We start from the raw sequence: 22,536 nt of genomic DNA, 5'->3' as shown, positions 1-22,536 counted from the left end.
CATATCAGCAGTAGGGGAACAACTAAGAAGAGATGGGACAACTGACAAGGCATATATAGAATTCATTTTAGATGGTATCAGCTATATTTTGACCCACAAATATTTTTACTTTGAGGGTGATTTTTTACCTGCAGAAGTGTGGGACCGCCATGGGGACCAGATTTGCCCCCAGTTATGCTAATTTGTTTTTGGCAGAATGGGAACATAACACCATTGGGCCCAAGCTGGGGGTGGATCTGGTCCTATGGCGGAGATTTATAGACGATATCATCTTTATTTGGAAAAAGAGCAGAGAGGAATTGGAAATATTCCTGAAAGAAATTAATCAAAACCAGTTAAATTTGAGATTTACTTCGAATATTGTAGAAGAGACAGAATTTCTGGATTTGAAAATAAAAGCATTAGGACAAAGATATATATGCAACACATTCTCAAAGCCCACATCTAATAATGTGGGCAAAAATAGCCCCATCGATTAAAACACCAAAGATATCGAAAAATGAGAACACAATCTTGGGCACCTGGATGAATCTCAAGGGCTTTTTTAAATGTGGTAAATGTATGGCATGTAAGGTTAATTCTACATCTAGGAAGACCACTACAATCTCTTCAACACAAAATAACCATACATGGGAGATCAAAGACTGCTTAACTTGCAATACTGCCGGTGTCATCTACCTGATCCAGTGCCCTTGTAGGACACAGTACATAGGCAGAACTAAACGTCCTATGAAAACCAGGATGGCTGAACATATAGCCAACATAAGAAAGGGGTATGACAAACATTGTCTATCTAAACATTATAAAGACATACATAATAAAGATCCGTCTGGCCTGGTGTTTATGGCGCTTGAAAAGGTAGAGAAGCACTGGCGGGGGGGGGGGGGGGGGCAACTTTATTAAGCAGATGTCTAGGATAGAATCAAGGCATATCTATGAGTTTGGATCACTGTTGCCAGTGGGGCTGAACGCCGAATTAGAGATCTTCGGGTTCCTATAGACTGGGTGCCCCCGTTCCGACTCTTGCGACTCAGTCAGGCCGTTTATCGACACTGAGTCGTGGACTCGGACGCGGACAAATATAATTTGGACCTCAAAAGTTGTGTATCTCTCATTACACCTGATTGTGCATTTTAACTTTTCACTCTCATTTATCTTAACAAATGCATATTTTAAAACAATTTTTTATTTATATATTATATTTGTATTGATATGTATCTATTATTAATATTTTTAACAATGTACATTGCAATGGAGACGCAAATGACCAACAGTCAGGTCAAATGAATGTATCCACAAAATAGTGCGGACTATAACTCCATATTACTTCATGTTGGAGATTCAGAAAAATAGGAATAATTTATGCATGCAATCTGTAACAACAATTCTGTTTATACAAGATGTGTAGAATGTAAGAAGGAACACACACTATGAAAAACGCATGTACACAAAAAAATCGCATGGAAAACGCACATGAAAAACGCATGCAAATCTTTTCCTTTGAAGTGAATCCAGTGATCCAGGATTTGGTGCTCATTAAGGATATAAAAGGCGGAGGCAGACAGGTGATGCTGTACCACTGACGAAGGGAAGGAGAGTTCCCGAAACGCGTCTGGGCTGCACACCTGTGAAAGAAGCACCTCCGCACCTTTATGCATGGCCATGCTAACAATATTGAAATAGAGGAACACTCGGACAATCGGGACGTAGAGCGAATAACCTGACATTCCCCGCTCTTCACTGTTTGGACACAGATCACGCTTCAAGTCCCGTGAGACTCCAGGTTAGCGAACTACAGGAGTCAGGAGCGAGACGCCGGCAGTGCCCCGCGCCGCTCGTTTACCTCTCACATCCATAAAGACGCACATACGCTATATACCAACGGGAAGGTAAGTAGACTCCACTTGTGGAATTTTATGTGATGGGCATGAAACTAAAACCAGCATAAATAACCCCACTACATACATTTTGTGCTCAACGATACTGCGGTGCGAGACACCACATGAGCAGGAGTTTAGTTGGGTGGATTCGCATTGCCCACACTTGAACCCACAGACTATATAAGCACCGGATTAGTGTGTAGGAGCTGGGAGCCTTATTACTAACTTGTGTGTGCTCACTGGATATTGAAGTTCAGTAACTGTAAAGCAACCCATGTGGTATAGATATACCTACACTCCAGCGTGTTGTGAATATAAGGGACTGATTTCATTTATGAACTCCATTTGTGTGGAATCTAGCACTATAATTGATTTTAATCAAATTGATTTTATTTGAATTTTATGGAGCAATGCTTATTGTAGATTTTATATGCCAATTGAAAATATTATGATTGTGATTTAATAAAATTTTATTCACATTACTCAATATTGCGGTCTAAGTGTTGTGTGCTCGCCCTAGTGAGCCACCATCTTGAGTTCAATAAATATACACTTATTGGATTTTTTTTTTATCAAAGACATGTAGCACAATAAATTCTGACACAAACGTGTATAGAAATGTAATTATATTTGAACAATTTTACCAGAAAAAGTGAAAAATGTCTTCTTTTTTTTGCAAAAATTTCGGTCAATTTTGATATCAAAGTAAAAATGTCAGCAGCAATGAAATACCACCAAATTAAAGCTCTATTAGTGAGAAGAAAAGGGGGTAAAATTAATTTGGGTGGTAAGTTGTATGACTGAGCAATAAACCGTGAAAGTAGTGTAGTGCAGAATTGTAAAAAGTGGTCTGGTCATTAAGGGGGTTTAAGCTAGGGTAGCTGAGGTGGTTAATACAAACACACTTGAAATCAAACACGCGAACGCTCACGAACTTGCGTTATTTGCCTGCTTGTATAAATGGAGCTCTTAAACCAGTCTGCTTTTTATCTCTGGATTTCTGCCCTATGCTGTTGTTTGGCAACTTTCTCTGTATACATAGTATATAAAACTGGCAAACATCCACAGGTGAGAGCGGGAGCTGCCCTCGAATGAATACCAGGACTTAGCAATGGGACCACACTACAGGTGCTCAACAGTGATTTATTGGAAACTTCCCGAATTGAATCAGCTGTGTTATCAGGGTCTACATCACTAGTTTACGCAGCCCTGAGATTGGGCAGCATAAATCTGGTGACAGATTCCCTTTAAAACTACACAGGTTGGAAAGCTGGGGTAAGGGGATTGAAAATTTCTGCACTGTCTTATTACCCACTATACACTATACATGTCTTACATAGAATTTCTTGAAAAGCGCTCCCTTATCATTGATGTGCAGAATGGTGTCTCGGCTGTAAACCACATCAAATGATGCTTCAGGAAAGATCCTTCTTGTGGCATCTCCTATTTCAAACTGCACCTGTGGAAATGAGAAGAGGTTGTATCTAGCTTAACTACAACTGCAAATGAGCTCTTAAAGGCTATGTACACTTTTGGAGTAAATTTTTTTAATGATCTTGGCTACAAATCATATTTTCAATTGGCCTTTATTACAAATATTGAGCTGTTCAGTCAGAAAGGGTTAACTGTTTGTTTTTCTAACTGTGTGACTGGTACTTTCACTTTGGGCCATCATCTAATTACCCTTATTTCTAAAGGTACTTTCACACTGGCGTTTTTCTTTTCCGGCACGGAGTTCCGTCAAATGGGCTCAATGCCGGAAAAGAACTGATCAGGTATATCACCATGCATTCTGAATGGAGAGTAATCCGTTCAGGATACATAAGGATGTCTTCCGTTAAGTCATTTTGACTGATCAGGCAAAAGAGAAAACCGTAGCATGCTACGGTTTTATCTCCGGCGAAATAAACTGAAGACTTGCCTGAATGCCGGATCCGGCATTCAAAATACCGGAATGCTGGATCCCTCCTTCCCGGTGAAAAAAATAAATGCCGGATCTGTTTTGCCGGATGACATCAGAAAGACAGATCCGGCATTTCAATGCATTTATTTGACCGGCGACGGAACTGCTTGCCGGATGTCTCTGCCGCAAGTGTGAAAGTAGCCTAAGCTACTAAGAGGTCATTAACACTTATTTAAGCCACATTGTTATCAGTAAGATAAGGACTGAGCTTTAATAATGTGAGAGAGCAGAGATAAGAAGTCTGTCTGCTCCTCAGATGACAGAAAAGACAAAAAATCCACAGGCAGCTAGTAGAGCATGTCAGCTCTGACACAAAAAAGGATTCCATATTGTTAATAAAGACCAATTGAAAATAATGATTTTTAGCTCACAATAAGTATAATACAATAATTAAAAAAATGCCCCCAAAGGTGTACAGTCGTGGCCAAAAGTTTTGAGAATGACACAAATATTAGTTTTCACAAAGTTTGCTGCTAAACTGCTTTTAGATCTTTGTTTCAGTTGTTTCTGTGATGTAGTGAAATATAATCACACGCACTTCATACGTTTCAAAGGCTTTTATCGACAATTACATGACATTTATGCAAAGAGTCAGTATTTGCAGTGTTGGCCCTTCTTTTTCAGGACTTCTGCAATTCGACTGGGCATACCCTCAATCAACTTCTGTGCCAATTCCTGACTGATAGCAACCCATTCTTTCATAATCATTTCTTGGAGTTTGTCAGAATTAGTGGGTTTTTGTTTGTCCACCCGCCTCTTGAGGATTGACCACAAGTTCTCAATGGGATTAAGATCTGGGGAGTTTCCAGGCCATGGACCCAAAATGTCAACGTTTTGGTCCCCGAGACACTTAGTTATCACTTTTGCCTTATGGCACGGTGCTCCATCGTGCTGGAAAATGCATTGTTCTTCACCAAACTGTTGTTGGATTGTTGGAAGAAGTTGCTGTTGGAGGGTGTTTTGGTACCATTCTTTATTCATGGCTGTGTTTTTGGGCAAAATTGTGAGTGAGCCCACTCCCTTGGATGAGAAGCAACCCCACACATAAATGGTCTCAGGATGCTTTACTGTTGGCATGACACAGGACTGATGGTAGCGCTCACCTTTTCTTCTCTGGACAAGCCTTTTTCCAGATGCCCCAAACAATCGGAAAGAGGCTTCATCGGAGAATATGACTTTGCCCCAGTCCTCAGCAGTCCATTCACCAAACTTTCCGCAGAAGATCAATCTGTCCCTGATGTTTTTTTTTGGTGAGAAGTGGCTTCTTTGCTGGCCTTCTTGACACCAGGCCATCTTCCAAAAGTCTTCGCCTCACTGTGCGTGCAGATGCGCTCACACCTGCCTGCTGCCATTCCTGAGCAAGCTTTGCACTGGTGGCACTCCGATCCCGCAGCTGAATCCTCTTTAGGAGACGATCCTGGCGCTTGCTAGACTTTCTTGGACGCCCTGAAGCCTTCTTAACAAGAATTGAACCTCTTTCCTTGAAGTTCTTGATGATCCTATAAATTGTTGATTGAGGTGCAATCTTAGTAGCCACAATATCCTTGCCTGTGAAGCCATTTTTATGCAATGCAATGATGGCTGCACGCGTTTCTTTGCAGGTCACCATGGTTATCAATGGAAGAACAATGATTTCAAGCATCACCCTCCTTTTAACATGTCAAGTCTGCCATTTTAACCCAATCAGCCTGACATAATGATCTCCAGCCTTGTGCTCGTCAACATTCTCACCTGAGTTAACAAGACGATTACTGAAATGATCTCAGCAGGTCCTTTAATGACAGCAATGAAATGCAGTGGAAAGATTTTTGGGGATTAAGTTAATTTTCATGGCAAAGAAGGACTATGCAATTCATCTGATCACTCTTCATAACATTCTGGAGTATATGCAAATTGCTATTATAAAAACTTAAGCAGCAACTTTTCCAATTTCCGATATTTATGTAATTCTCAAAACTTTTGGCCACGACTGTACATAGCCTTTAACAAGCTATGCCTCTAATGCTACCAGATGTAAGGTAGCTATGATAAAGTCAATATTCAACCTTTTAAAAAGTCTTGAGACATGACATGACTTGCCTGGCCTGTAAGACTCCTCACACAGTTTAAGGAGTGCTCCATAAGGAGAAATCCTATTCCCCAAAAGCTGTTCATGAAAAAAAAAAAAAAAGTGGATTTGCAGCAGTATTCCGACGCAGTAACTGTCCATCTGTTTTTAACAAATGAAATGTGTAAAATAGGCACAGCCAGGAGCATTGCTAGGTTAAAACATTTGGGGCCTGGGCCTGATGTTTTGTCCTAGGCCCCAAATGTATTGCCTGCCAGCTAGATACAATTGTATTGCCGTCCTTAGGACACCAATACAATTGAATCTAATGCACTTGAAGAGCTAAAGGACCTATGATGACCAGTGATGGCCAGTTCGCATTGTTCGCCCGCGAACATATGCGGGCTGCCATCTTTTTTCACAAGTCCGGCGAGGCACAGGTATAGGCTTACCTGTGCCTCGCCGGACTTATGAAAAAAGATGGCAGCCCGCATATGTTCGCGGGCGAACAATGCGAACTGACCATCACTGGTCATCATAAGTCCGGCGAGGCACAGGTAAGCCTTTACCTGTGCCTCGCCGGACTTGTGAAAAAAGATGGCAGCCCGCATATGTTCGCGGGTGAACAATGCGAACTGGCCATCATTAATGATGACATCACAGGTCATGTGACCAGTAAAACAGGCAGTAGTTGAGAAGGACCTGCGATGATGTCACCATCGTGTGACCAGTGCAGGAGAGGATGGCAGTGAAGAAGAGAAGTCCTCGGGGAAGAAGCTGTGGTGATGTCTGCTACATGAGGAGAGCTAAGTGAAGGAAGAGGCAGAGCAATTCCGGGAGTTGTGGTTACTTAAAGGGTTTCTATCACTTCGTATGCCATAATTAGCTCTCAGACACTAGCGATCCGCTAGTGTCTGCTCTGGCCAACCATCCTAATATAAGAGCTTTTTGGGCAGCCGTTTTGCTAAAAAAATAACTTTTATAAATATGCTAATGAGCCTCTAGGTGCTATGTGGGCGTCATTAGCACCTAGAGGCTCCGTCTACCTTCATACACAGCCACCGCCTAGCGCGTCCCTCCAGCCCGCCCATCTCCTGATGAATGCGATCCTCCGTGTGACGCAACGGACGAATTCTCGCGCATGCACCGTGCGCGGCTGTATTCGGCGCATGCGGAGAGAATGTCTGACCGCTTCCCTGCTCAGACATCTCCACTGCGCCTGTTCCTTGGAGCACTATGACGTCATCGGTGCAGGCGCAGTGGAGATGTCTGAGCAGGGAAGCGGTCAGACATTCTCTGCGCATGCGCCGAATACAGCCGCGCACGGCGCATGCGCGAGAATTCGTCCGTTGCGTCACACGGAGGATCGCATTCATCAGGAGATGGGTGGGCTGGAGGGACGCGCTGGGCGGTGGCTGTGTATGAAGGTAGACGGAGCCTCTAGGTGCTAATGACGCCCACATAGCACCTAGAGGCTCATTAGCATATTTATAAAAGTTATTTTTTTAGCAAAACGGCTGCCCAAAAAGCTCTTATATTAGGATGGTTGGCCAGAGCAGACACTAGCGGATCGCTAGTGTCTGAGAGCTAATTATGGCATACGAAGTGATAGAAACCCTTTAACTGGGACTGTATGTTTGGGCTGAAGGGAGGGATGTTATATACATGAGACTGTATGTTGGAGGGGGCTGGGGGAGCAAGTGATGTTATTTACATGGGACTGTATGTTGATGGCAGCTGTGGGAGGGAGTGATGTTATTTACATGGGACTGAATGTTGGAGGGGGCTGGGGAAGGGTTATGTTATGGTGGCTGTGGGAGGGAGTGATGTTATTTACATGGGATTGTATGTCGGAGGGGGCTGGGGGGGAGTGATGTTATTTACATGGGACTGAATGTTGAGGGGGTGATGTTTACATGGGATTGCATGTTGGAGACGGCTGGGGATGGGGTGATATTTACATGGGACTGTAGGTTGAAGGTGGCTGGGAAGGAGGTGATGTTATTTACATAGGACTGTATATTGGAGGGGGCTGGAGAGATGGTGTGATGTTATTTACATGGGACTCTATGGCAAAGGGAGGAAAATAGTGTTATTAACATGAAGCTATATATTAGAGGGGCTGAAGGGAGGGGAGTGATGTTATTTACATGAGACTGTATTTTGGAGGGGGCAGGAGAGATAGTGTGATTTTATTTACCAGTACATGGGACTGTATGGTGGAGGGAGAAATATAACTACAGGGTGCACTGCAGGGGGCATTATAAATACTGGGGGCACTTGAGGGTGAGCATTATAAAAGTAGGGGGGCAGTATAAATACTGGGGGCACTGTAGGGGTATTATAAATACAGGGGACATTAGGAGTTCTTATTACTCTTGGGGGCTCTATAGGAGGGACATGTAGGTGGGCGGTCTTTTCTTAACATAAGCCCACATACATGTCCGGGTTTCATATTATTGCACTTTATTCTCTTCAGGTATTGTTCCATATTTCTTGATGCTACATTATCATTTTATATTTTTTTTCTCTCTTTTTTTTTTGGGCATTGAATTGGACTTTAAATTATCCCGGACTGCACGTGTTTGGTCCCCATTCGTGGACTTTGGTGGGCTGTATGTCTGTGCCTGGTTTCACCTATAACTGGTACATTGTACATAGTATACAATTTTAAAGTGTTTGTATGTTTGTCCTGTCTAATAAAAAAGTTTTATTGATTTTATATATATTGGATGTGCATTTTATTATGGTTTTCTAAGCTCTCTGGATTTTTGGTTGTTTAGTATTGTATTCAAACTGTTTTTGCACTCCTCACCATTGGTAGTACTGTGCCCCCTATGCCTATTAGAATATTATTACTACTGAGGAGTCTGTAGAGAGCTTTATTAGCACTAGAGGGGCTTATTTCTAGTGGTGGCTCTGTGAGGGTATTATTAATACTGCAGGGCTCTTCTACTAATGGAGGTACTCTTGGGGAGCATTATCACGGTTGGGGGCACTGTAGGGGGCAGTAATACTAATGAGGGCATTCTAGAAGGGAATTACTTTTGGTGGGACTTTGAGGAGCACTATTACTATGGGGGACTATCTGTATGGCACTCATTTTTCTTCAGGATAGTATTTGGGGGTATTGGGGAGCACAGCGAGCAGCAGGATAACACTGTTGGGACATGATGTGAGGAAGCTAAGATGTCTGTGTGTCACACTATGCAGAGACGAGGCGCAGCTGTGAGAAGTTGTACGGACCAAATGGAGAAGATGATGACAGATAAGATCTACATCGGAGGAGACGTCACCTGGGAGGCACTGAATGTGACAGGTATGTGCTGCTGTATAACAAGTACAGCAAAATGCGGTGTGCGTGGGGAGGTTTGATTTTAGAGAACTGAGCCATATTCATTGGGGCTTGGGCCCCTGATCTTTTGAGACCCTAGCATCGCCCTTGGGCACAGCCAACTGTCATATCGGGGTACCGATGAAAGAAAGATTGATGCAATCTTAACTACACCTCAATATTATCATTTAAATACATTTTCCAACCTACTGAACAGGTTCAGTTTCGTAACTCACCTGTGGAGTTTTCTTCTTGACAGCTTTCTCCATGGCAATTTCCACCATGTTAGATGACAGGTCCATCCCTAGGACTTCTACCCCATAGGTCTGTCAAGGGAAAATAAGGCATTAATTAGTTTGTGTCCAGAAAAAAGCAAGTATTAATAAAAATCTACTAACTCTTCAAAAAGATATTATTCGTGGCTTACACTGACTGTTAAATCTTCTTAGGCTACATTCACACGAACGGGAAAAATGGCAAGTGGCCATTTTTAGAACCAACTGATGTCAATGGGACTATTCACATTGCTGTTTTTTATCAGGTCATATTTTATGGCCGTTTTCACAGCTAGACAGATCCCCATTGAAATTAAGACAATAGTGCATCCGTCTAACAGCCATTAAAAACGGGTGCACTAGGTCAAAATAGGCCTTTTAGGGGTACAATAAAAGTTACCTCATCCACATGCATGAACAGTACACTCGGTCCTCATTATCACGCTAGGAGAGCAGGTCCTGCTGCATTCAATGAGAAGTGAGTGTCCTGTGTGTGCAAGTTAATGAGTTTTTTTTTTTTTTTTTTTTTTAAACAAGGAGAATATATTTTTATACTGGGAGCTACTAATGGGGGCATTAAAATACTGGGGGCACAAAAAATACTGGGGGCACTAATGGAGTATTAATTCTGGGGGGCAATAATAAAACTAGGGGCCTCTAATGCCTTATTCAAGTGACAGTGTTTCGGTTAGTGATTTCCATCAGTGATTGTGAACCAAAACCAGGATTGGAGCCTCCACAGACATAAGGTATAAGGGAAAGATTCTGAATGTCGCTTTCATACCAAATTAACTCCATAGGTGATGTAAGTACAGTCATTCTGGATGTAGTCAAGACTCCAGTTTAAGTACTAAAGTGTATTATGTTCCTTATCCTTTTTATATAGATAAGTGCAAAAAAAGGACATACATTTGCCTAATTATTATTATTGCCTTAATAAACTTATATACCGTATTTATCGTCGTATAATACGCTCTATAGGTTTTAGAGGAAGACAATAATAAAAAATATTTTTCATTAGACCTCAGATTAGACCACCAATGTTAAGCAGACCTCAGCTCAGAGCCCCAATCAGACCCCCAATGTTAAGACCCCAATAAGACCTCAGCTCAGACCCCAATGTGAATGACCCCCAATTAGACCTCAGATCAGCCTCCCAATGCCACAAATCAGCTCACAGCAAATAAAAAAATAAAAACACTTGCCTCTCCTGCTCCAGACGCCACAGATCCTCACCTCCAGCGCTCTGTCTTCTTCCTGCCGTGGCTGTGCTGTGGCCTGACGTGCACAGTGAGGTCACAGAGTGCTCTCACGCTGTGTGCAGCCACAGCAGAGCCGACAGCAGAGGACCAGGAAGCGGTGAGTACAGGGCCTTCACCGCTTCCCGACCCTCTGGTACTCATGAGCGCTTCCATAATGGAAGCGCTCATTAGTATTCACTCATAAGACGCAGTTACATTTTCCCCCCACTTTGGGGCAAATAAAAGTGTGTCTTATGAGGCGAAAAATACGGTCTGTGTAGTCTCTTCAACCCCTTCCCCCTTCTTGCCGGGTATCATAAGATGGCGCCCGCTCCGCATAGCCGTAGGGTTCCTGCTGTTTCATACAACAGACACCAGTGGCTCATGTCCGCAACGTTTAACACTGGTCAATCCTGACCATAGAATCTGTGCACATGCAAACCCTGAAGCGCGTGCTTCCAGGTATGCTCCGACTCCCTCCGTCAGCAATCAGAGGAGAAGGATCTTGTATCCATCAGCCCCTGTCATTGAGAATGACAGGAGAGTGATGCATAGTGTTTCCTATGGAGCCCCTGCCTGTAGCTGGGCTCCATAGGAAACTAGTACATTTCTCATAGACTCCAATGGTAATACATTGTTATAGTTAGTTCCCTATTGGAACCATTAAAAAAATTCTAATCACCCACCTTACCCAAAAATAAATACACATCATGGGTATCGCCAGATAAGAAAACAGCCAAACTATAAAAATATTTCCCCATACGGCAAATGACGAAATGGAAAAAAAAACGTCAAACCATCCGATTTTTGGTCACTTCATTTTCCACAATTTTTTTTAATAAAAAGTGATTAAAAAGTAGTAGTACACACCTCAGAATGGTATCAATGAAAAGTATAGATCGCCCTGCAAAAAATGAATGCTCGCACAGCTCTATACACATAAAACTGTGGCTTTTTTATCCCTCAATTCCACTCTATTTGAAAAAATGTTCCTGCTTCCCACTACATCACATGCAATATTAAAGGGCGCTCGCTTGGCCGCTCCTCCCTCAGTGTGCCTGCGCTGATGAAGTCAGCCCTACACCCGGAAGAGAAGTCTTCTCTTCCGGGTGTAGGGCTGACGTCATCGGTGCAGGCTCACTGAGGAAGGAGCGGCCGTCCTTCTCTCAGAGCGCCTGCGCCGAATGACGACCGGTACGGCGCAGGCGCGGGATTTGAGGGTGCAGGCAGGGCCAGCGAGAGGAGGAGAGCGCTCACTGGCCCTGTCAATCAAGTGGAGGAGGGGGCGTTTTTTCAAACAGATGATGCGGTGGCTACCAGCAAGTCCGCCCAACTTGCTGGTAGTGAAGAAATTTACATATAATAACAGTACATTTTTTTTACTGTAATTACTGCACAGCCCGAGGTAAGAGGGGCATATATGGAATCTGCTTACATTAACAAATATAATAAGTCAAAAACTGAAAGTTGGGGGGTGACAGAAGCCCTTTAAATGGTGGCGTTGGAAAGTGCAACTTGTTCCACAAAAAACACAAGCCCTCATACAGCTATGTGAACGAAAAAATAAAAAGAAGTAATGGCTCTGGGAAGGCAGGGAGCACAAAATGAAAACGCAAAGACTAAAAAACCTCTGGGGTAGAAAAAGTTAAAGAGTATCCGAGTGTAAAGTCCTGCTCTTATCAGCAAAACACATGCACAATGCTTAACTGGTACCGAGGTAAACAGAAAATCTTCTCCATGAACTGCCCCGTTAATTAATTCAATCCAATGTAGAACACACGTAGAATATGGATTTGCCCATTTCCACAACTAGAGATATGGGCCCTTGCTGGCTGCCGACTTATTCACTTCCAACTAGAACTAGAAGCATCATTGGGGCCTTGCTGGTGCACCAGACATTGTGCAGACTTGCTCATATTCCTATCCCCAGGAGCAGTCTGGGCTTTCCAGTTGTGCCACACTACTGCAAGCAATGACAGAATCTGAATCAGCTTATCTTCCTGCTCCCAACTAGGAGCATCATGAACCTTCGCTGGCTGCTTATCTTTCCAACTAGGAGCATTGCTGGAGTAGCAGACAGAAATTGCCCATCTTCGTTATTATGGCCCCTTTGCACGGGCAAGTACTCCACGCAGGTGTAATGCGTGAGGTGAACGTATTGCACCCGCACTGAATCCTGACCCATTTATTTCAATGGGGATGTGTACATGAGCAATGTTTTTCACGCATCACTTGTGCGTTGCGTGAAAATCGCAGCATGTTCTATATTCTGCGTTTTTCATCCAATGCAGACCCCATAAAAATGAATGGGGCTGGGTGAAAATCTCATCGCATCCGCAAGCAAGTGCGGATGCGGTGCGATTTTCACGCATGGTTGCTAAGGAGACGAGGGATGTATGACCCGGGACCCCATTTACTTTATTATTGTTCTTCTATCTTCATTCAGCAGGACCTGCGCCGACGTCACCGCTCTCACCACATGGTGAGCGCGATGACGTCAGCGAAGGTCCTTTTGCATGTTCTTCAAGAAGAACAAAGAAGAGTATCCCGGCTGCAAGATTAAGTGGATGAGGTGGGTTATGTTTTTATTATTTTGTAACCCTCAATTGACATTATACTTAGCATTCTGTATTAAAGAATGCTATTATGTTCCCTTATAACCATGTTATAATGGAAAATAATAAAATCTACAGAACACCAAACCCAAACTTCAGTGAAGAAGTTCGGGTCTGGGTACCACATTCAGTTTTTTCTCATGCACGTGCAATAACGCATTTCACTCGCGCTGAAAAAACTGAACAACGGAACAATCGCAGTCAAAACTGACTGAAATTGCGTGCCTACTGGCACGATTTTCCCTGAACGCACCCGCATCGCATCCGGCCCTCACCCGCGACACCTGTGTGAAAGAGGCCTATGGGCCTTCGCTAGTGTGCAGGCTTAGCACAAATCTGTACACCTTCTGACTCTGCACTAGAAGCAACACTAGCATAAGGATGGTCACAGTCAGTAAAAGTAGTCAATTAAGAGGTAGACCAAGTTGGGGCAGGTAAAGGCAGCCAGCAAGACCAGGCCAAATAGCGAAAGATGCAGAAAGAAACAGGCAACTGTAGCAGGAGCAGACAGCCAGGCATGCATCAATACAGAAACAGTGCTCCAGACAACAAAAAAATATCAAGGAGCCATTGGCTCCTAACCTGAAGAATGTAGTCGCCAAATTACATTTTTAGTCGCCAAATTTAAAATACATATAATTACGGTATAATAAAAAAAAAAAGACATGTCTTACCTTGTGTAGTTGTCCATTTGTCTCTCCTTTTGATTCATTCTTCTAACCCCATCAATCTTGAGGCTCACTGTCCTTCACTACACTGTTCCTCCATTAAAACTCCCACCTACTCTCACCCACATGGCTACTGTAGTGTTCCAATAAAAATAAAAATAAAAACTGGGATGCTTAGGAGCATGAGATTTCCTAGGCTACAGCTCACACAATTAGGGTCCATTCACACGTCCGCAAGTGTTTTGCGGTCCGCAAATTGCTGATCTGCAAAACACGGACACCGCCCATGTGCGTTCCACATTTTGCGAACCGCACATGGCCAGCACTTTAATGCCTTTTATTGTCCATGTCTGCAGACAAAAATAGAACATGTTCTATTTTTGGCGGAACGGAAGTGCGGATGCAGACAGCACACTGTGTGCTGTCCGCATCTTTTCCAGCCCCATTGAAAATTAATGGGTCCGGATCTGTTCCGCAATGGATCCGGATCCATTCTGCGGACGTGTGAATGGACCCTTAAAGGGGTTGTGCACCAATTTCTATGAACACTCACACTAGCCAGATTTGCGTTGCTGATCTTGCTTCCTTGATCCCTAGGTGCTGGGCCTTGGGTCATTCGCTTCGAGGGCTCCGCTGCTTGTCTTTGGTTTCTCCATTAAAACTTTTATCTTTATGCCGCTGCAGCCAATCACTGGTCACAGTGGAGAGCTGCTCCCCTTGCATCACACACAGAATGGGTTAAAATAAACTATCCCCACTGCAATCCTTAAAAGGTCAATCACTTAAAGGGGTTGTCTCATTACAGACAATGGGGGAATATCGCTAGGATGTGTCCCCATTGTCTTATAGGTGCTTTAGTGAAATTATCCCTCTTTTTTTAATTTCACTTGTCTTTGGAGCAGCTAACCGCTGTCAGTAAGGAGCCTTGCACTAACATAGTTGTCCTTTTCTAGATCGTGCAGGAGCTCTGTACTGACCTCCCAGCACTGACTGGGTCACATAGCATTATATAGATTTATGATGCTATGTAACCCTTAGAGTTCTGGAATGTATTGGATAACACTGACAGCATTAGGTTAGTGTTATCCAGTACACTCCAGACCTCTAAGGGTTATATAGCATTATAAATCAATATAATGCTATGCAACCCCAGTCAGTGCTACGCAGACTAGGACAGGGGATTCCACGGACATACTGTGGTATGAGACCAGCACAGTGAGTGCTTATACGTGTTCTTACAGGGTTTACCAATCCCTGGCTTCTCATTAAGACCTCAGTAATAAATCTGTATACGAGTGACTCGCCTAGTCCGTGGACTGTGCGGGAGCTCTGTCCTCCTTTAGTTGAAATGTCTCTAGCAGCTCAGCTTCACCTACAAAGTTGCGAGACTGCTGGAGGCAGGAGCCCAAGACACGGAACACAAGCCACACCCACCCTCTATGCCGGGTAGCAGAGGTCGCATTACATTTTTACTAGAAGAGTAAAAATACTCCTCTTAACAATTTTGAGGAGTATTTTTAGCCGAGGAGGAGTACAAATTTAGCGGTAATTCATATATATAATGCATAGGCCCAAATAACGCTATGAGGCTGATATTTCTGCAGGGAAACAATTGCTAGTCTCCCATGCAGAAATAAATGTAGACAATTTTACATTTATCCAACATCATACACTAAACATAAGACCACTGCTGCCATACACAGCGCCCACCTGACGCAGCCATACACAGCGCCCACCTGACGCAGCCATACACAGCGCCCACCTGATGCAGCCATACACAGCGCCCATCTGACGCACCTAAGGCTACTATAAACATATTACATACACAGCTCTACCACATTCCCATTACACAGATAGTTTACTATATACACATTGCACACACAGTTCTGCTACATGTCCATTACACAGATAGAACTACTGTGTGCACATTACACACATAAAACTGTACAATAGACTGGTTACACTGACATAGCCCTGCTTTATACACACCTTCCATACATAAAGTACCTCTGCATTCTCCACCATCACAGTCCTACATGGAGCCTGTTTTCCCCTAACTCCTCCTACACATGACTGACATCACCACAGGTCCTGCAACCACAATGTAGTGTTTAGTCCAGACTCTGCTCCTGGTGATAGAGATGTCCGTGAGGGGTGGGACTTCTCGGGAGAGGGGCAGGGATTCTTGTATGCCGGACCTACAGCACTCCTTACTAGAAAAAGACAATGCATAAAAATACACGAGTCTTTTTCCAGGGAGTAAAATGGCCTGAACAGGCGTCTATGACGCTTGTACAGGCGTTGTTGCAACTTCTTCAGGGTAGTGTGAGGGGCGGATCTTCACCCAGCAGACGTCTGCAGTGTGTGTCTGCTGGATGAAAGCCCTTTCTTCATAAAGAGGCAGAGCAAAGGAGGGTCTAGGTGCAAATGGCAACAAGACTACAAAGTCTTGTCACCATTTTGCAATTCTAAATTGCATTGGCGACCATTTTGGTCACCATCTGGAGCCCTGAGAAAACTATCAGTCCCGCAGGCACAGATCAAAGAGAGCCAAGCAGGCTTAGGCCAAGTTCACACTTCAGTTATTGTGAGCCAAAACCAGTAGTGAAAGTCATGCTGAGATCAGGCGTAATTTAAAGAATTGCACCTGTTCTGTGTTTTTGACCTGCACCTAGTTTTGGCTCACAAAAAGGCCTCCTGCACACAATGCATGAACAGCGACCATGGGGCAGCCACAGCGAATCGCAGACCCATTCACTTTAATGGGTCCGTGATCCGCCCGTTCTGCAAAAAGATAGGACATGTTCTATCTTTTTGCGGAACGGAAGTAAGGGACGAAACCCCACAGAAGCACTCCATAGTGCTTCCGTAGGGTTCCGTTCCGTGCTTCCGTTCCGCATCACCGGATTTGTGGACCCATTGAAGTGAATGGGTCCGCATCCATGTTGCGGAATGCCCACGAAACGGCGCCCGTTTATTGCGGATCCGCAAATGCGGTCCGCAATACGGCAACGGGCAGTTCGTGTGCCGGAGGCCTAACTGATTGAAATAAGTCACCAAAAAACTGAAGTGTGAACTCAGCCTCAGCTGTAGAAAATAAACATCCAAACAGGCATAGCTGCAGAAACAAATGATCCAACCAAGCAGGCAAGCTGCCTAAGCAGATCATGCATTGCTACAGAATCAAACATAAGCAGGCATAGCTGCCGAAACAATAATCAGATTGGTAGAGCTGCAGAAGCAAATCATTCAAGCAGACAAATTTGAGCATCTGAGCAGTCCTGGTCTCCAAAGCAGACCATCCAAGCAGGCCTTGCTGCCAAAGCAGACCATCCAAGCAGGCCTTGCTGCCAAAGCAGACCATCCAAGCAGGCCTTGCTGCCAAAGCAGACCATCCAAGCAGGCCTTGCTGCCAAAGCAGACCATCCAAGCAGGCCTTGCTGCCAAAGCAGACCATCCAAGCAGGCCTTGCTGCCAAAGCAGACCATCCAAGCAGGCCATGCTGCCAAAGCAGACCATCCAAGCAGGCCATGCTGCCAAAGCAGACCATCCAAGCAGGCCTTGCTGCCAAAGCAGACCATCCAAGCAGGCCTTGCTGCCAAAGCAGACCATCCAAGCAGGCCTTGCTGCCAAAGCAGACCATCCAAGCAGGCCTTGCTGCCAAAGCAGACCATCCAAGCAGGCTTTGCTGCCAAAGCAGACCATCCAAGCAGGCCTTGCTGCCAAAGCAGACCATCCCAGCAGACATTGCTGCAGAATCAACCTGCCAGACGGCAAAGCTAAAAATCAACATCCAAGCCAGCATAGCTGCAGAAGAAGATCATGTGATCAGGAATTGCTGCAGAAGCAATCATTCAAGCAGCCATAACTGCTGCAGCAAACATTCAAGCCGGTAAGGGTGCCTTCACATGTGGTAGATTTTGTGGCTAGATACAAACAGCACCCCAGCTAGAAGCCCCTAAATACCAAACATGGTGCAAGTCAACAAGGTATAGGGGCAGTATCATCCACATCAACCAAACGGAAAAGCAGAAGTAAAATACAGACTACCAAACCATTCCTACAACTACAGACTAAGCCCCGGAGGCCTACAACATGGGGATATCAGTTGCACATTTTGTTCCATTTTATCATTAAAGGGGTTTTCTAAGATTTTAATACTGATGACTAGGGATGAGCGAACCCGAACTGAATTTTGGGGTGTCCGTGACACGGACCCGAACCCGAACATTTTCATAAAAGTTCGAGTTCGGTGTTCGGCGCTTTCTTGGCGCTTTTTGAAAGGCTGCAAAGCAGCCAATCAAAAGGCATCATACTACTTGCCCCAAGAGGCCATCACAGCCATGCCTACTATTGGCATGGCTGTGATTGGCCAGTGCAGCATGTGACCCAGCCTCTATATAAGCTTGGGTCACGTAGCGCTGCACGTCACTCTGCTGATACAAGTGTAGGGAGAGGTTGCAGCTGCGACGTTAGGGCGAGATTAGGCAGATTAACTCCTCCAAAAGACTTCATTCAGTGATCGATCTACAGCTGTGGATCATTGAACTGCTGCTATTCAATTGCTCAGTGTTTTTAGGCTGCCCAGAGCGTTTTTCAGTCACTTTTTTCTGGGGTGATCGGCGGCCATTTTGTGGCTTGTGGTGCGCCAGCACAAGCTGCCACCAAGTACATTTAACCATCAATAGTGTGGTTATTATTTGCTATATCCTACATCAGGGTCAAGCTTTCATCAAGTGCATTTAAGCATCAATAGTGTGGTTATTTTTTGGCCATATACTACATCAGGGGCAAGCTGAGCCTGTCACCCAAGTGCATTTAACCATCAATAGTGTGGTTATTTTTTGCTATATCCTACATCAGGGTCAAGCTTTCATCAAGTGCATTTAACCATCAATAGTGTGGTTATTTTTTGGCCATATACTACATCAGGGGCAAGCTGAGCCTGTCACCCAAGTGCATTTAACCATCAATAGTGTGGTTATTTTTTGCTATATCCTACATCAGGGTCAAGCTTTCATCAAGTGCATTTAACCATCAATAGTGTGGTTATTTTTTAGCCATATACTACATCAAGGGCAAGCTGAGCCTGTCACCCAAGTGCATTTAACCATCAATAGTGTGGTTATTTTTTGCTATATCCTACATCAGGGTCAAGCTTTCATCAAGTGCATTTAACCATCAATAGTGTGGTTATTTTTTGGCCATATAGTACATCAGGGGCAAGTTGAGCCTGTCACTAAGTGCATTTAACCATCAATAGTGTGGTTATTTTTTGGCCATATACTACATCAGGGGAAAGTTGAGCCTGTCACCCAGCGCCTAAAAAATAGGCCTCACATTTATATTCAGCTAAATCTGTCATTACTGTTTTAGCTGGTCAAGTTATTTAGTGTCCGTCAAAGCACAGTTTTTGTTCTGGGTTGAAATACAATTCCCAATTTTGCAATTCTCAAAATTAGTGGTTTCTGCTGTATCAGGCCTACTTTAAATCTATCCCTAAAAGGGTATATTAGATTGAAGGTGCTGATAGGGTAATTCTCAAGAACTTCACACACACGCTACAGTGCAGATCCAAGTCTAATTCTGTCCGTAAAGGTATACCTGTCACCCAGCGCCTAAATAATAGGCCTCAAATTTATATTCAGCTAAATCTGTCATTACTGGTGTGCCTGTATTAGTGTAATACGGTACCTAAATAGATAGCCAGATAGTGTTAGGTGTCTGTAAAAAAAGGCCTGAATTTTAATTCAATAAATTGGCCCGAATAATATTTTTCTTATTGTGGTGAACGGTAACAATGAGGAAAACATCTAGTAAGGGACGCGGACATGGTCGTGGTGGTGTTAGTGGACCCTCTGGTGCTGGGAGAGGACGTGGCCATTCTGCCACAGCCACACGTCCTAGTGTACCAACTACCTCAGGTCCCAGTAGCCGCCAGAATTTAAAGCCATATTTGGTGGGGCCCAATGCCGTTCTAAGGATGGTAAGGCCTGAGCAGGTACAGGCATTAGTCAATTGGGTGGCCGACAGTGCATCCAGCACGTTCACATTATCTCCCACCCAGTCTTCTGCAGAAAGTGCACAGATGGCACATGAAAACCAAGCCCATCAGTCTGTCACATCACCCCCATGCATATCAGGGAAACTGTCTGAGCCTCAAGTTATGCAGCAGTCTCTTATGCTGTTTGAAGACTCTGCTTCCAGGGTTTCCCAAGGGCATCCACCTAGCCCTTCCCCAGGGGTGGAAGAGATAGAATGCACTAACGCACAACCACTTATGTTTCCTGATGATGAGGACATGGGAATACCACCTCAGCACGTCTCTGATTATGACGAAACACAGGTGCCAACTGCTGCGTCTTTCTGCAAGTGTGCAGACGACAAGACCCGAGTGGTTTGCACGCTGTGCCATCAGAGCCTGAAGCGAGGCATTAACGTTCTGAACCTTAGCACAACCTACATGACCAGGCACCTGCATGAAAAGCATGAACTGCAGTGGAGTAAACACCTTAAAAACAAGGAAGTCACTCAGGCTCCCCCTGCTACCTCTTCTGCTGCTGCCGCCTCGGCCTCTTCTGCTGCTGCCGCCGCCTCGGCCTCTTCCTCTGCCTCTGGAGGAACGTTGGCACCTGCCGCCCAGCAAACATGGGATGTACCACCAACACCACCACCTGCGTCACCAAGCATCTCAACCATGTCACACGGCAGCGTTCAGCTCTCCATCTCACAAACATTTGAGAGAAAGCGTAAATTCCCACCTAGCCACCCTCGATCCCTGGCCCTGAATGCCAGCATTTCTAAACTACTGGCCTATGAAATGCTGTCATTTAGGCTGGTGGACACAGACAGCTTCAAACAGCTCATGTCGCTTGCTGTCCCACAGTATGTTGTTCCCAGCCGCCACTACTTCTCCAAGAGAGCCGTGCCTTCCCTGCACAACCAAGTATCCGATAAAATCAAGTGTGCACTGCGCAACGCCATCTGTGGCAAGGTCCACCTAACCACAGATACGTGGACCAGTAAGCACGGCCAGGGACGCTATATCTCCCTAACTGCACACTGGGTAAATGTAGTGGCAGCTGGGCCCCAAGCGGAGAGCTGTTTGGCGCACGTCCTTCCGCCGCCAAGGATCGCAGGGCAACATTCTTTGCCTCCTGTCTCCTCCTTTTCCTACTCAGCTTCCTCCTCCTCTTCTTCCACCTGCTCATCCAGTTAGCCACACACCTTCACCACCAACTTCAGCACAGCCCGGGGTAAACGTCAGCAGGCCGTTCTGAAACTCATATGTTTGGGGGACAGGCCCCACACCGCACAGGAGTTGTGGCGGGGTATAGAACAACAGACCGATGAGTGGTTGCTGCCGGTGAGCCTTAGGCCCGGCCTGGTGGTGTGCGATAATGGGCGAAATCTCGTTGAAGCTCTGGGACTAGCCGGTTTGACGCACATCCCTTGCCTGGCGCATGTGCTGAATTTGGTGGTGCAGAAGTTCATTCGCAACTACCCCGACATGTCAGAGCTGCTGCATAAAGTGCGGGCCGTCTGTTCGCGCTTCCGGCGTTCACATCCTGCCTCTGTTCAAATGTCTGCGCTACAGCGTAACTTCGGCCTTCCCGCTCACTGCCTCATGTGCGACGTGCCCACCAGGTGGAACTCCACCTTGCACATGCTGGACAGACTGTGCGAGCAGCAGCAGGCCATAGTGGAGTTTCAGCTGCAGCACGCACGGGTCAGTCGCACTGCGGAACAGCACCACTTCACCACCAATGACTGGGCCTCCATGCGAGACCTGTGTGCCCTGTTGCGCTGTTTCGAGTACTCCACCAACATGGCCAGTGGCGATGACGCCGTTATCAGCGTTACAGTACCACTCCTATGTCTCCTTGAGAAAACACTTAGGGTGATGATGGAAGAGGAGGTGGCCCAGGAGGAGGAGGAAGAGGGGTCATTTTTAGTACTTTCAGGCCAGTCTCTTCGAAGTGACTCAGAGGGAGTTTTTTTGCAACAGCAGAGGCCAGGTACAAATGTGGCCAGACAGGGCCCACTACTGGAGGACGAGGATGAGGATGAGGAGGAGGAGGATGAGGATGAAGCATGTTCACAGCGGGCTGGCACCCAACGCAGCTCGGGCCCATCACTGGTGCGTGGTTGGGGGGAAACGCAGGACGATGACGATACGCCTCCCACAGAGGACAGCTTGTCCTTACCTCTGGGCAGCCTGGCACACATGAGCGACTACATGCTGCAGTGCCTGCGCAACGACAGCAGAGTTGCCCACATTTTAACGTGTGCGGACTACTGGGTTGCCACCCTGCTGGATCCACGGTACAAAGACAATGTGCCCACCTTACTTCATGCACTGGAGCGTGATAGTAAAATGCGCGAGTACAAGCGCACGTTGGTAGACGCGCTACTGAGAGCATTCCCAAATGTCACAGGGGAACAAGTGGAAGCCCAAGGCGAAGGCAGAGGAGGAGCAAGAGGTTGCCAAGGCAGCTGTGTCACGGCCAGCT

At 45.3% G+C, this 22,536-nt stretch overlaps 1 protein-coding gene across 2 annotated transcripts in view; it reads right to left on the bottom strand.

The window, feature by feature from the left end:
- Positions 1-22,536, bottom strand: part of LOC120981206 (phosphomethylethanolamine N-methyltransferase-like) — a 345,872-nt gene that overhangs the window by 96,755 nt on the left and 226,581 nt on the right. For both annotated transcript variants that reach the window (XM_040410746.1, XM_040410747.1), the window contains 2 exons: positions 9,461-9,550; positions 3,217-3,339 (listed from right to left, as the gene is read on the bottom strand). In XM_040410746.1, coding sequence (XP_040266680.1) covers positions 3,217-3,339; positions 9,461-9,550 — 213 coding nt within the window. The remainder of the gene's footprint in view (positions 1-3,216; positions 3,340-9,460; positions 9,551-22,536) is intronic.

Source organism: Bufo bufo, chromosome 10 (genome assembly GCF_905171765.1).
Source record: "Bufo bufo chromosome 10, aBufBuf1.1, whole genome shotgun sequence".
NCBI lineage: Eukaryota > Metazoa > Chordata > Amphibia > Anura > Bufonidae > Bufo > Bufo bufo.
Note: the sequence above shows the minus strand (reverse complement) of the source record. Positions and strands in the feature narration are given on the sequence as shown.